A 16,043-nucleotide genomic window follows, 5' to 3' on the forward strand; every position below is an offset into this window, starting at 1 on the left:
AGGATGGGAGTCGTATGCCGTGACTGTCCAGTGTAGCCACCAGCTCCTCCACCCAACGCCCGTGGGCCACCCCGGGGGACTCGGCTCCAGCTCACCATTCCCAGTGGGATGGATAGAAACACAGCCCAAAACTGCACACATGGCTGTATGGCAGGGGCTGGCAGTGCCCACGCGTCCCCCCAGGTCCCAGGGACATGCTGCGGCAGGGGGCAACGCAGCATGGCTTTTGGAAAACAAACTAACTTCATTATTTTTATAATTGCAGCTGGGCGATGGGAGATCAGCACCAGCTGGTAACATATCTGTGACTTGGGGACTAGGGGGGGATTCATGGGTGGCCCCCGCCTGCCCTGGGCAGTAAGCACCACAGCAGGCACGCACTGACAACCAACACGTCACTTCAAAGCTCACTGCTGTCCGAGACGCAGCGCCCCACGCCAACGGCACCCTGCCCACCTCCCTGTGCCCTCTGGCCACTGGGTGGGCAAGATGAAGCCCAGAGCCCAAGCCACATCCCCCAACCCCACGGCGTGGGAGGGCTGGCAAACTGGTTTCTCAGTGCTGGGACTGGTCCTGCCGCAGGAAGAGCCAGGCTCCCCTCAAGTTGCTGCCGTGCTCTCTGCTGGGCACACCAGACTTGGGCTTGGCAGTCAGACCCGGGGGACCGCAGACGGGCAGGGAGCAGCGTGTGCCCCACGTCCTCAGCTGGGAAATGCACCGGCCGGGGAGCAGGGGCAGATCCCAGGCTGTAACAGCCCCCCAGGAATCCCTGTGCCCCCAGGCTGGGGTGGGAGCAGCGGCCCCCAGCACCCCGCCCTGAGGCACAGGGGCAGATGCACCGTCTGCCCCCCAGCCCTCCCTGGAAGCGGTCGGCGGTGCCTCGACACCCCAGGGATGCGCAGCCGGGGACCCCTCGGGCCACGGCTCTGCAGCTCCCGGAGCTGGGCCGTGGTTCTAGCACTGGCTGCTGGAAGACCACAGCAATCACAGGCACCAGAGCGCTCAGTGCAGTCAGGAGAAAGGCAGAGCAGTCCCTTAGATGCGTATTTTTCACTGTAGCTGGAGCTCCGCTATCAGGGGAGGTGCTGGGCTCCCGGCCAGGCTCCCGCCAGCTCAGCGGGGCAGGGACGAGCCCTGTGGCACGATCCCGGTGGCTTCCTTGGAAGGGACGGCAACTCCACAGCCCTCCAGCCAGCACTCCAGGGCAAAGCTGCCCCTTCCCCTTCCGTCCAGAGAACTGGAGATTACCAATGCACCATGGTGCAGTTTACTGCTGTCCCCAGTGCTGGAGAGATGACGATATTCTACAGCCCTGAGACAGAAAGGCAACAAGATTTATAAGGAAAAAGCAGCTATTGCAGGCATAAGGAGGCTGGGCTGAGGCTCCTCTTCACACCAAAAGTATATTGCAGAACCGCCTCACCCCGGAACTCGCCAGAATAAAGCAGAAGAGACTCTCCACCTTATCCCCACCTACACCTGCCCTTGCTGACTCCTGGTGTACATCAAACCCCACGAGCAGCAGCTTGCAAACAAATCCAATTAAGGGGAAATGCCCAACCATCCTGCCCCACACCCCACAGAGCTGACCATTTGCTGTAGCAATATAGCAAAGGTGACAACCAAATAGCAGCAGCCAGCCAGAACTCCACAACGGCAGTCATCTCTCTGCAACCCCACGTGAGAGCCCCACTGCCAAGGACAGGAGCCTGGATAGCACAGCGTGTGCCAAGCCTTGCCCCAACCGTGCTCTCGGCCAACAGGACCTGCCCGGCCAGACCAAAGCAGCCCCAGTATCGATGCCAAGCCTCCAAGGCTGCTCCTCCGGCTGGAGAGCTGCTTTTGTGTGTTTGGGCACATATGAGATACTGCATCTCAAAGAGTAGGAAGACAAAAATGTGCGCACAGGAGGGATGAGGAGAGAGGAGAAGGGAAAAAAAAAACCCTTGAGAATCAAAAATTGCATTTAAAGGCAAGTTTGTGAAGCACAAGCAGCAGCCCTTACTACACCGATCTGATGGCTCACTCAAGCAGGAAGATCAGAGTCCACAGTGGAAATGCCCCCAGGCAGCTCCAGCCACGAAGTCTTCCATTTTTTTCCACCTGTTCTTCAGCCAAGATGACAAGTTGGATTGCTAAAGCGTTTCACACCCCATTTGCCCTCCAGACCAGAGCCCCGGCAGCCCAGCAGCCACAGGGATGGTTGCCCAGCCGTGCCTGCAGCAGCCGCAGCTGGAGCAGCTCACCCAGCCAAGGGTGTCCCCTGCAGACGATGCGGCCACCTGCATACACAGAGAGGTCCTCCCTTCAGCAGCCGAGAGCAACGGTCCGTCCTCCTCCCACCTTGTTCCATCCTCCTCATCCTCCTCACTGGGCCGATGCAAGGAGGCAGCAGGAGCAGCCCATCTGCGTTCCTGCCCAGCAGCCCATGCTCTCCTCCACAGCAGGAGAGCCACCGCTGCACACCCTGCTAAATGAAAAACAATATTTAATTAGGACAGAACCAGAGGAGCACACAATTAAACACTTTGCTACTATCACTCTTGCACAGTTTAAGCCTCAGTTCAATAAAGAACCATTAAAGAAGGCTAGTATCGAACCAAACCTCAAGCAGAGGAGCTGCACGCTGCATCACTACAGCAGCCAGGGGACAAGGAGCAGGCTGGAGCACGGCCAGCACCAGCACTGCACTGGAGAGGGGACACAGGGACGCTCCCAACAGAGCCTTGCACCCACCGGCAAGGGGATCGCAGCCCCAGCTGCCCTGGGGCCAACACAGGTGGGAAGCCATGATCAGAGACCCACGGACAGACAGGCGCCGGGGCAGCTGCAGCCTTCAAGCGGAGGCCTGAGCTTTCCGCGGGGCTTTAGGGGCAGGAACAGGGAGGCTGAGCCCAGACACGAAGGTACGGCCGGGCAGACAGGGGAGACCCCCACCTCTGCCTAGCCAGGTATGAGCCCCTGAACCCTAAAGAGGGGCCAGATCACAGCCCCTTGCCCATGGGGCTCACAGACCAAACTCACCAGCACAAAAAGGCTCCGTCCAGGTCCTGCACCCCGCTCTCACGATGTGCCGGCAGCAGGGACCTCAGCTGAGCACCAGCAGGACCTGGGCTGCTGGTCTGTGGAGACAGAAGCATCAGGGACAACACCGGGGCATAAGGTAGGAGCCCATCTCTCCCCCTCCCCAGCACACAGGTCTATGCCCAAAAACAGGCCTCCGGGTTTTTGTTTCCCAGGAGCAGAGAGGACCCCCGTTCAGGACACAGGGGGAAGTTACTAAGGCCTTGCCCCCCATCCCGTGCCTGCACAGAGGGGGCAGAGCAGCCACAGCTGCACGGTTAGAGCCAGGACTGAAGCCCCCTGCGGTCCCCCCATGCACACAGGGGACCTGCTCCCAAAAGACGCTCCCCTTCTGCAGGGGAGCAAGTCCCACCGCAGACGGCACGGAGCATCAGCGGCAGGACCCGCAACTGCAACATGCTGACACAAACCCCAAGAAAAAAGAAAGGGGGTCCCTGAGCGAGCCCACGGGGTGCCCGGCACAGGGGAGCAGGCAGGGCAGCACCACCGGCGAGCCAGAGCAGGGAACCCGGGGAGGCTGGAGCAGCACAGTGTGCGGCCACTGCCGCCTTGTCGGGCAACGATGTGGACCTGGAAAAATGCTCACTCAGGCAGGATGCCTAGTAATAAATTTATTGTATTTTATTACATATTCCCCTTTTTGCACTTAATTCCAATTCCTCATATTCAAACTCTTCTTTCTGAAAGAAAATGATTTTTAACATAAAAATATAAATTCTGCATATTAAAAGTGCATACACCTTGAATAATAAAACATACAAATAAATAATAAAAGGCATTGACACAGTCTCATGCACTTGTCCTCAAATAATTTAAAATTTATGGTACAATGTTCAATCCCAAGTAAAGACAGCCTGCTTTCCAGATTACTGTACAGTTCAAAAACATTAAAATACAGAAGAGAATATCAAAGGTGTGGGCAAGCCCCACGTCCCATTATCAGTGTACAGTGATGTGACATGCAGTTTTTAGAACTGTAGATACTCCAGTGTAAAATCTGACATTGCGTCCAGAAGAGAAACTGCATTTGCAACAGGACTTAAAATTCAATTTTAACCAATGGTGAGGCACAGTTGGTGAGCAAACCTGTACAAATTAATACTTGGAAGGCCACAAGAAAATAATCTAGCCACTTGTAGCCTGTATTCCCTTGTGTCACCCCTACCCAAGGCAATGTAGCACCTAAAAATGGTTTCTTATTGCACTGCACAAATGCCATACAAACCTAATGCTAACTTTCTTGCAACGCGTTTGTGCTGCAGGGCCTAGAGTGAAACAGGATTTGTGTTTACACTTAGTTTTAATCTGTGTCTTTTAAAAAACACTATTTGCAGATAAATTGAGTGCTATCGCCTTTAAAAAAATAGAAGACTCCCTAAACCTTTAGACCTAATATAGATATTGTACAAGTCTTCAGGTACTTTTATTTTACAAAATAAAGCTCCTAATAGTAAATGCTTTACGGTGCTTTTATTAAGAAAACCATGTAGTACTTTCATCTCACCACAGATTAAAACTAAATTTCAGTTCCCTCCACAGGTAACATTAGATACCGCCAAATTATTTTGGATTAGTAGGCAAATGACAAGGATACAAAAAAGATAACAGTAAAATTATTTGGAATGTTGTTTCCAAACCCTCTCTGTGCCTGCTGACCAAGGGGGACGGGCACAGAGCCCGCGGGGGGAGTGGGGCCACGAACCTGCCTGACACCCCACCACTGCTCAGGTCGGCTGCTCTGCGAAGACAAGGGTGCTGCGCGGTGGTCCCTCGCAGGGGCACAGCCCGGCGGCCCAGGAGGAATCCCGGGTCCTACGCTTCTTGCTAAAACCCAACACGCAGCTCGCGAGACCTTGCCAACCTCCCCCGCATCAGCCGCCCCGAGCAGGCAAGCTGCCCGCTCTGCCCGCTGTGCCCCACGGGCTACGACCCCGGCCGGCCCCGCTGCGCGTACAACCACCCCGGTGGGATCTGCAGTCGAACGGCAGCACGGCTCAGAAATGCAAACGCCACCACGGTTCTGGAGCACAAATGGGAAACACAGCCACCCCCATGGGCTGCCGGGGCCCGGCCCGGCTCTTCCCAGGAAGGCAGGCAGAAGCCCTGTTACCAGTATGGGCACCACACCGACAACTGGAAACTGCTCCCGTAGCACGGAAATTCAACAAAAACTCTTTTTTTGAGTGCTTATACGGCTACAGGTGACTGCCTCTTCTCACAACGTAGAACATGTCATTAAAGTTACATGGAAAATGGCAGGCTACATACAGAACACTGATCAGGTTTTCCCTGTTAAAAAAAGAAAAAACAATACAATACAGAAAACCAGTTTGTTCTCATTTCAACATTTCAGATCCCTTTGACATTATGCTACACTCCAGCCTTGTCAGTAATGCAGAATTCCGCAAAGGAAAGAATCAAAGATGTGCAAACAAAGCAGGAACCCAGGACATGCTCCTATGTGCTGACACGCAGCTGCACCGAGAAACAGAAGTACAGACTCAAGGCAGTGCTCTGGAGTCTACCGAGTGGATTCTGATACTGAAAGCACGGTCTGTGGCTTGTATTAGATGCTTGCATAGTTAGGAAGTGCATGCATTTGGGTACAGCGAGAGAACTGCCATGCAAAATTGCCCTTATTACTGAGGGGAAAAAAAAAAAATGGTTGATCATGCTCAAGTTTCAGCTTTGGAAAGCAAACAACCCTGCAGCTAAGATGGATGAGGGCACTTACAGTGGAATAAGTGTACTGTAATTAAGCTGCTAATTTTCTATCCTAAGCATTTTTTTTATTTAGCCATATTTTATAAGTTTGAAAGGGTTAACAATTTATACACCCAAAGTGAGACACTTATAAGTTACAGAGAACTGCAGGCACCAAATTGTCTATCAAATGTGATTAATACAAATAAAAGGTGCCTCTTTAATTCACGTCATTGAAAATGTGCTTATAATTTGTATACTACTAAACACTATCCAAAAGACGCAGCCCAAAAAGGGTAAAAATAATTTCTTTAGGTGACTCCAGCAGGAATCTAGCACTGGAATGAAGGCGCTGCTTTCCTGCGCCCAGAGGGCTGATTCCAGGAACAGGAGCAAGTGTCAGACTGGGGATGTGGTGTGAAATACGAGTTACACATGGCCGATGGAGGTGAGTTCAACCTAAAGTTTGTTGGAAACGCATCATAAAATCCTTCAGAGGACTTGAAGCCTGCTTTTCTTTGGAGCTTGGACACTGTTTGAGCAGAGGGACAGTGCTGGACCTCGCCCTTTCAAGGCATTCTCACCAGCGTGAGGCTGCCCTGTAAAACCTTTGCTTCCAGGTCATCGGCACTGGGGTCCCAGACTCCACCACCCCCAAGCCACGACAGCTCACCCCACAGGCAGCCACACCACAGGCCGTTCCACACGTGCCATGGCTGTGCGTGACTTGCAAAGCAGAACCAGACAGCAGCCATTCTTGTCCCACTCAGCTGGCCAGCCATGAGACCTCTGGGCCCCACGTGCCACCACCCAAGGGCAGGTGGAGATCCCTGGCCAGCGGTGACCTTCGGAAGATGGCAGAACCCACCTCCTCCACAGGCATGAGTGCTTCTGAAGCCAAACATGAATTTTAAGAAAAGAGGTGATCATGTACAAATGGCTGCTTCAGAACAGGCTCAAGCCTTCACTGCTCTAAGGATCAATACACAAAGCCAAGGTGGTGTTGGCATCTAGGACGTGGAAGATCCCTCTCTGGAGTGTTCCCTAGTATCGTGCCACATCCTTGCATCTGGACAACGCAATACACAAACAGGAATTCCTATGCATGAAAAGGCTAAGAAATAAGTCTGCTTTAAAGCAAGGAGAGAAGACTGATGTTGCTCTTCCCCAAATCAGTTTAAGTAGGGCCTGCAATAACCTACATTCAGTTTTAGAAAGATTTACTCTACATCACTGATGGAGCCATGACTTTAACAGCAACGAGGCTTGGTTTTACACTCACTATGAACATTGTTGTCTCCTGGACCCACACCTTTCAAACCCTCTCCTGTGCAAGGAAGTTCGTATACTACTGGAAATCTGCGATACCAAAAAGCAGAGATGCAGAATGGCAGCAAACGGCTGCTTTCCAAACTGCTTTGTTACAGAATCAACGCAGCCACCAAACAGGGACTGCACTTTCCAGGTCCTGCAAGGGCATGCTTTGCACATTTTGCCCAGTGTGGGCCTTATATTCAACATGAACTACAGTGCACCCTTGTAAGTCCAAATATTTTCCTTGAGGACACCCCTAAGTCAAGCCCTCCTGAGCCAGAAAACATGCCACATGCTGGCAGCCCACCACAGAAGAGCAGCATCTCATCTGCTCTAAGACGAGGGCATTGTCAGTACAGCCTCTTCTGCCCACTCCATGCTCACTTGCAGAGCGAGGAGCCTGTGCACCACAGCTGCTGTTTTCAGAGGGGCAGGTACAAAATCCAGTTTGGCAGCATACACAGAGTAGATAGTGCTGGAGCTGGCAGAAATTTCCATCAGGAATTATGGGGAATACGCAGAAAAAGAGCTAGATTACATATCACAGGACTGCAGAGGTTCAACTGCTTTTAACATCAGCTGCTGGAACACCTGGCACCAGGATCTCCATTCCCATTTTGTCTAAATGGGAGCTCTAATGACCATTCTCATGCCCCAAACACAAACATATTGAACTGGTGTTCAGCTAAAAACTCCGGTTTGGACATGGCTTCAAATTTCCTTCAGTCCAGGCATGCAATACAGGAGCAAAAACACCTCAAAAACCATACACCAGCTTCCAGTTTAAACTTCTTCAGTGAACAATGGCATGAAAAGAAAATGTCATTTGATAAAAATAACCTTTCACAAATGTCCCATGGTAAAACGCACAGAAAACTAGGTTCTGTCTATTAAAAGATACCAAACCAAGTTAGCACTAGCTACCAGAATTACATTCTTGCTAGAAGAGTTGTTACAAGAGAAGAGCCAACACAGTGCAAGACCTTAATACAGATAAAACCTTAAACAAATACTTCAACATCAACATTTCAGGGAGTAATTTAAGTACTACAGTGTGAAGCAAGTCTTATCTGCTCTGCTGGATATAACAAAAAATAATCCAACAATAATCCAAGTCATACATTTAAGAAGCAAGTAATGCAATCTTTGCTTCATGTTGCTGCTATAAATGAGACTGAAACAATACCCGGGAGAAGAAATGCATCAAGAAGATGGTCATGTTCAGGTTTAAAAACATAGTCCAGGGCACAGAGTCCAGCACATTGTAAAAACATGCAGGCTACTGGCATTGCTTCTGGGTTGCATGAAGGCAAGTACTGCAGAACAACATCAGGACAGAGCGAGGGTTATACTGCAGGTGGGCTCACTGTCACACACTGACCAGAGGTCTGGGGCACCCCCAGCTCAGCTCTACACACACGCTTCCTTTTCTCCAAGTTGTTAGCCACCCCCAAAACACTTCTCTCCAAAGCTTGCTGCAGTTGTGTGGTGAGCCAAGTATAAAAAGTAATCACGGAGCAGCAACATGCCCAGCAGACCTGGGTGCAAGGCTTCTTGCAGGGTCGTCAGCACATCAGCTCAAGAGAGGAGGTGGAACAGACTAACTCAGAGTCACTACTTGTCTGAGGGCTGTTTGTTACGTTGACAGAAAAGATGTACAAATATGCCTGTCCACAAGCTACGCCTGGAGAAGCTTTGCTACACAAGAGTGTATGACAGGCAAAGACCTCATTCAGAAGACAAGCGTGCCCAGCACACTGCCCACTGCCCGGCTGCTGCATGTCGTGACCTACACGACAGATTGCTGCTGTACATAAACGATATGCAGCACATTAATAAAAACTCATGAAATAAAAGCTTACACCACATGTATATAAAAGGACTTAAGGAATCCACCTTTTAAGAGGAATCTTAAAGAACTTGAGGAATCTCCCCTGTAAGAAGGGCTTGTAAACAAAGACGTCACTAGATGCAGTGTTTTAACCCTGATAGAGACTGTCATCCAAACTAGAATGGGAATCATTTTGCAAAGAGACTTGTGGTAGCCAGACCCACTGAGGAAGGTGACAAGCATGCTGCAGGGAGGAACATAGCAGCGCTCTGGAGAATGTGAAAACTGCTCTGCGGTATTTTGGTACAGCTGCTCCAACCCGCACGAAGAGGCTTGTTCAAAGCATGCTCAGAGAAGGCAGAAAAGACAAGACGACACTTGGCTTATCTAAACATTACTCCTATAAATAACAGATGCTATATTCACACCACTACGATTAAGCATCTGAGCACATTAGGAAACGCTTCTTCTCAGGAGTTTGAACAGGGGTCCTAACAGCATCACTGCCATTCAGGTGCATGAAGACAGCTCTCCTACAGCACTGCAACCACCTCCCACCTAGCACTTTCACAGGTACGAGCTGGCAACCAGCTGCTGCTTAGTGATTTCTTCTGTTGCTTAGTATAGTGTTTCAAAAGAGAGAAAGTAATTAAAGAGGATAGGGCAGAGGTTGCCTTAGGTGTGGACAGAGTAAAACTCTTCGTAGACATAGCAACAAAAAATGCAGGTTACATTTCATGGAAAAAACCCAACTTTCTGCTGTTGGAATGCAAAAATGAAGTCTATGACAGACACATGTACACACGGACTCACAGGTACCTTTCTGTCCACCCACTAATGCTAGTCCCTCCTATACTGGCTGAGTATATACCTGAGAAACAACATTAGTGTTGAAATATTGCCCTTTAGAAAGCTTGAAAAATGGAAGGGAGCAGGGAGAGAGGGTTGAGAAAGAGCAAAAAGAAGCGGCAGTCTCTCCAGTTTCCTTCGCATCCTCCACAGCTCAGAACAAGGCCATATACCAGCATGGACACAGCCTGCTCAGAACAAGACCAAAGGAATATCAGTTCACAGCTCTACAAAGCACACTAGCGTCAGTACAACTGGGTTTCAGATTTCAAACCTTGAATCTGAAGAAAGTTGTTGCATTTTCCATAAAGAGACTCCTGTACAAGTGCTATGGGACAGCTGCATTCATGTTCAACAATGACTCCAGCTAGACTACTTGCATCAGTGCTGGCTGCCTGTAGCTATTTGGTTTGATGGCAGAATCAAAAGGCGCTTTAACAACTTGCAGTTAACTTCTCCTCAAAACATACATTAGGCACATGAACAAAAAAACAAGAGCTCAGAATAAATTAGCTTCTCAGCAGAAGAAAAGACACCTGGATTGCAGCATTTCACTGAGGTTCCAGAGAAGGCCGTACAGACACCTGCATGCTGGAAGGTAATTTTTTCAGCGGCTTGTCAGCAGACTGCTTGCCACTGGAAGGAGGAGACTGGACTCCGGGATCTAGCTGGGAAGACTTGGACTTGCGACTGGATAGCAGAGAATGTTTGTTGGGTGTGGCATCTTTTGGGACAAGTTTTTCTTTTGCAGTAATGTTGGCATTGGTTTGAGAGGCTGGTGGGACAACACCTTTCTCTGATTTGTCTTCCAGCACATTTTTACTGCCTAACTTGGAACTGCCACTCCCTGTCTTTTTTGAGAGCATCGTTGTCTTTCCCAGGTCTGCTGACCTCCGGGTCTCCTTCTGCCTTAAGGCTGATTTAAAGAAAGACAATCCTTTCTCTTCTGACTTGCTGTCCCTCTTCAAACCAGAGCGCACACCAACATTTGGGGACCGCAGGTTGGCCATAGAGGAACTCCGTACATGCTTGCTGTCTACTGCCCTGCTGTCACTCCTAGAGTGGCTTATCCGTGGGGAGCTTGTTCTTGAACTGCTGGTAACGCTTGTTTTATCTGACCCCAAACTTATCTTAGAGCCCTCCCTGCTGAGGCTTCGATCTGAAGTCCGGCTTTTCCCAGCAGAAGAGCCCTTAGTCAATGAGCCTGATGGGGTTTTCTTGGCAGCTGTGGAGGATGGAGAAGAACCTGACTTTTGCTTCTGTTGAGCCGATGGGACAGCCACCTCAAGGGGCTTCATGCTATGGTCCTTCCTAGCCTGAGTGGGAGCAGGAGACCCATGTCGCCCACTGGCCCTAGAGGAGTCCGTCTTACTTCTAGACCGGGAAACTTTCTGGGAACTCTTTAGTGGTGGAGGAGAAGAGTGAGAGACTTTGGTCTCTTGGGTAGATAAGACTGTCCTTCCCTTCCTCAAACTTTTGTCTGGCTCAGAAACTCCCTTGGAGCTGTGAACCTTCTTAGGGGTGCCATCTGCCTTCTCTGCAGCAAGCCCTATTGCACTGGGGGCTTTCACCTCCTTGACTGGAGAGCTATCCACAGAATCACTCTGATCAACAAAGGCAATTTGATTGTTGTTATCAAAAGGGTCCAAAGCAGGGTGATTCCTGTCTGGCTGCACAGAGCTTTTACCATACCCATCTGAAAGATCTGAGCTAGATGTCCTTACAACAGACTCTTCCCTGAATGCCCCTTCCATGACAGCCAAAGGAGCTCTGCGAGCTGTCCTGTTCTCTCGCCGACTGCCATCACAGGGCTCCAAGTAGCTGCTAGAGAGATTCCTCAGGCTGCCAAAGCAAGAGGTGGAGACTTTATCATCGGCAGCCTCCCCAATCTTCTCCAGGGTGGAAGCAGAGGTATGTACAGGGGAATCTCCAGAGAAGCGCGATGGAGAGTTGGAGCGGAATTGCAGTTTTGCAGAGAGTGACCACGAGGGTCTAACACCATTTTCACTCACTGCCAGTGGGCTGGTGACAGATGATCTAGATGACAAGCTCTGACGCTGGACACTTCTTACAAATGGCCGAGTTGAAAATCCTCCTGCAGAGAAAGAAAGTGACATCCTCAGTATGAAAGCCAAGCCTGCAGTCAGTTTATCCTTCCCATCCACAGACACTACTTCCCTAAGAGAGTCAGACAGCCCACCCACACCACGTTGTATGCCTATCTCTTCATGCCTGCTGCAGGCACAGCTTCTTGCATGAAGCTGAATAAGGAATTCAACAACTGTTATTTGCTAGCGGTTACCCAGAAGTAACTCTCTGAAGCCTATAACTGAAAATCCAAATTTTCCTCTCATCTCTGAGCAGCAGGAGACCAAACACAGGCTTTGCACCTTAGAAGTCCTTGAAACTAGTCCACCAACTATGATTATGCTCCCAGAAATACATTTTTCTTTATTAAAGAATATTTCCCATACAATCCTGTAAAAGGCAAAGTAGGATTCCTACCTCTTTATCTAAAGCAATGTATTTGTATTTACAACACAAAGTACAACAATAAGCATTTTAGAAATGTGGCTACCATGGCTAGACCTGACAGTTATCACAACACTGCTGCAGGGACATCTCTATACTTGCTCCAAAATGCTCAGACTGACCCCTGAACCTCCACATTTTCAGAAGTTACAAGGCACTACGTGGAGGAGCCAAGCAAAGCCAGGAACTGACACACAAGTGAATTTGAGTACCTTCTCACCTCCCTGGGAGCAGTCTACAGCACAGCAGCAGACAATAAATATCTATGCTAAGCTGTAGCACTATGTCAGTCTCCCTGCAAAGGTGCTGCAATGAAAACCAGAAAAAACACAAGCACAACAAGTTCTTGATTGAGAGGTTTCATTATCAGCATTTCCTTTCTTTGAAAGGCTCCTTAAGGTTCCTGCCCTGCTCTTCTCCATCCTTTCATACCAGAGAAGAGCTCACCTGTGCCAGAATCCACCTCCTACCAGCACAGTGCCTGCCTCCCCCAGCTGCTAGAGTAACTGTCCCTTGTAACTACGTATTTTGCAGCTGTTTTAGTAGGGATCTTGTAACAGAAAGACTAGCAGCCCAGTATCCCCCACATACTGAAGTGTTGATACACACCATCATCTTCACTCCTTTCCCCAGTCAGCTCTACCGATTCCGAGAGTGAAGCCAGAGACGTGCGTCGTGATGATGCTGCCGAAGCAATGCTGGGCTGCTTGCTACCAGGAAGACGGCTGACCCAGTGCTCACAGAGCGAGGAGCTTGTGGAGCCTGCAAGGAAGCAGGCACAGACATCAGGCCAGTGCAGCTGCAGAACACATGAAACCTTGGAAGGCCACTGAGAGCCAGGTAAATACTGCACTGCACTGCCTTCAACAGATACCTGGAGTCTGGAGCTAGCCCACACAGCCACAGCATCCACACACCGCCAAGAGAATAAGTCTTTACTCTTATGAAATAGTTATGACCATAAAAGTGAAAGACAGAATTGTACTTGTCCCACTACGCTGTGAATCAAAAGAATCAGTGCAACAGCACAGAGGGCAGTCCTTGAGCTGCCACAAAAATGCAGTGCAAATCCTTTCCTTTCCAAAGGCAAGTCACCAAGCCTGCATCTGTCCAAAGCTCATCCTGGATTCCACCAACACATTCAGCTGCTGGCTGCCTACTTGAGACCAACAGCACTGCTGGAGGGAATGAAATAGTCACATTTTTATGTCATGGTTTTGACAAGGGCAGCTCTGAGCAGAACTACCCATGGGGATGGAGGGGGGCTCCCCCATCTCCGCAGCCTCTTTGCCACAACTAGCCTTAACAGAAGAGGTGGGATTTTCCCACAGCCTCTGATGCACAGCAGCAGATTCAGACAAGCCTTGCTGAGTTCTGGGACAGAGAGTGGGGGCTTAAGTAGAGCTGGGCAGAAAATTCTTCAGAAAGGCAAACTATCCATGAAAGAAACTAAAACCACTCCTTGACAATGCCAGCAGGGCTTACCTGCCACAGAGCTGTTAGCAGACCACGATGGGATTGCTGTGCGCCTCTGGTAGAAAAGAATATAAGCTGTCTGCTTGCAGACTTCATTTTCAGAAAGTTGCTGAACATCACTGTCATCAAAGCAGTACCACTGGCCATCAACCGAGTTTTTGCAATATGCTGAGAGAAAATACATTACTATTAGTCCTACTACTCTCAGCTTTGCTGTATGATAACTTAAACATGACCTTATCTGCTATGTTGGACTCAGAGGAGAATGAAAGGAACAGATTTATTCATGCAACACATCCTTTTCCAGTCTGACTGGCAAAATGGGGGCCTGAGGCCTCCAGAATACAATAAACAGCTTGCATTTCAGGATTTCTTTGTCCAACATTACTGCTCAGAACAGAACACCATTTGGGATGGCTCCATTCACTTCATGTTCTGTTACTTGTGGCAGTCCGCCTCCCTCAGTGAATCTCCTTCTGACTGAGCCCACCCAGGACAGCGCAGCCCAGAGTCGCACATCAGAGGACAAAACCAGACACACACATTTTCTGGGCTACTGTGTGAAGTCATACAGATCCTAAGAACCACTAAGCAACTTTGTCTCTCTCTGGCTGCTCTGGGAGCTGCTGGAACATGCAAAGAGGAGTTCATAAACTGGCTACACACATAGGCAATGTGCAAATCCTTCCTATGTATAGCAGCCTCTTGCAACTACAGAAGTTCTGCATTGAGTGGCCAGGAGCATTTTTGAAACATGAAAGGCCAGTTACATTACTCTGAAGGAAAAAAAAAGCAGAGAAAGAAACGTACAGTAAGACATTTTGGGTCAACAGGCATTGTTCCATTCCTCAAAGTCATAAAAGTTACCCATCTGGTACTACATAGCCAGTCCTTGTTACTTGGGTTAGGTCCTTTTGCCAAGATAGAAGAAGTAGTTACAGGCACTCAAGAGAAAAATATAACCATCTTCTTTCTGAAAGGATCCAACATACATAATATTGCAGGATACTTGCCTGTATAGTGTCCCCCTTGCATGGTGCCGTGATGATTGCAGACAGCATACAGGTCATAGATATAGTCCTCAGGATCCCTTCCAAGACCATAAGGTCTCCTCCAGGGTGACCAGTGAGATGGCAGACTCCAGCTGCTCTGACTGCGTTTAACAACATGGGGAGTCATGTCCAAGCCACTCAGGGGGAATTTAACCATGTTTTGAAGTTTCATCCTTCGGTCTCCTTCCTGTATAAACATAGAATAGCATGAGCTGCAGTGGCAATGAGGCCACCATGCTTGAGGAAAACAAAAACCCAGGTGAGGAATGCATAGGGCAGAACAGCTGCTTCTGAAAAGGTGTTCTAAGTCAGGTCACTCCCTGGCTGAGCAGCAGTCCTCCAGCATCACTGCAGACATCCTTACCTGTCTAAACCTTTTGAGATGTATGATGAGAACATCAGGTAAGGTCCAGAGGCTCAGTGTGATGCTACCCTGCTGCAGCTGCTTGCAGTGTGGGCATCGCCATGCATCATCTGGGGCAAGCTACAAGGAAGAGGCATGAGTGGGTATGAGTATTAGTTTTCAAATTCCAAGGTAGCTTTCACTACACCACTGTTCCGCTGCTGCCCCAGGCCCAGTGCAGACACTGACCCCTGCACCCCATCTACCTCCAGCATTTATCAAGCTCATTGGAAATGCAGGGTTCCCAATGATGCTTTTCAAAATAGTGACAAGCAAAGAGACATGCATGCCTTATGCAGGAGGCACTTCCCACTGCAAGACAGAATTCAGCTAGTGCTGCTGCGCAGAGAAGCTATTTCCACCTTATAAACCCCAATCCCTTTGAAGTGGGGGAGAAGAAAAAACAAAGGCAAAAAGCAGGCAGGCTTGGCAGCCTAAGTAGAAGTACTCTCACAAGAAAACCAGCAGCAAAGAAAGAATCAGAACAGAAAGACAAATTTCATCTCTAACACCTCACTGCCCTCTGGAAACCCTCTTCCTCCCTATGTCCCAATGGCACACACTTACAAACTGCGGAGATTTTCATTGTCCACCAAGGAGAATGTGTCTTTTCAAAGACACAAACACAACATGTGTTTCCCTCCACAGCCCAGTGCTCAGAAAACTCAGAAGCCAGAGAACTTTAAGCTGTCAAACAACTTCTCCCTCACCTCTGAAAGAAGCGAGGAAACAGGCTCCAAAATTATTAAGTCACAGTCACAGGTCTATAGTCCACCTCTAGGACCACCCCTTTTTACAG

General features: G+C 49.3%; 1 protein-coding gene across 4 annotated transcripts in view; it reads right to left on the reverse strand.

Annotated features, from left to right (window-relative positions):
* The window catches only part of USP31 (ubiquitin specific peptidase 31), a 44,021-nt gene that overhangs the window by 4,104 nt on the left and 23,874 nt on the right, over nt 1-16,043 (reverse strand). The window contains exons 12-18 of one of the 4 annotated variants that reach the window (XM_075058974.1): nt 15,206-15,325; nt 14,803-15,028; nt 13,799-13,957; nt 12,923-13,075; nt 10,056-11,876; nt 3,025-3,122; nt 2,247-2,470 (exon numbers count right to left, since the gene is read on the reverse strand). In XM_075058974.1, the coding sequence (XP_074915075.1) occupies nt 10,333-11,876; nt 12,923-13,075; nt 13,799-13,957; nt 14,803-15,028; nt 15,206-15,325 (2,202 nt within the window). In that variant the 3' untranslated portion in view covers nt 2,247-2,470; nt 3,025-3,122; nt 10,056-10,332. Of the gene's footprint in view, nt 1-2,246; nt 2,471-3,024; nt 3,123-3,675; nt 11,877-12,922; nt 13,076-13,798; nt 13,958-14,802; nt 15,029-15,205; nt 15,326-16,043 lie in introns of those variants that run through there. The other 3 variants (XM_075058970.1, XM_075058973.1, XM_075058972.1) reach the window with 3 other exon arrangements.

This window comes from Buteo buteo, chromosome 27 (assembly GCF_964188355.1).
Source record: "Buteo buteo chromosome 27, bButBut1.hap1.1, whole genome shotgun sequence".
Taxonomy (NCBI): domain Eukaryota; kingdom Metazoa; phylum Chordata; class Aves; order Accipitriformes; family Accipitridae; genus Buteo; species Buteo buteo.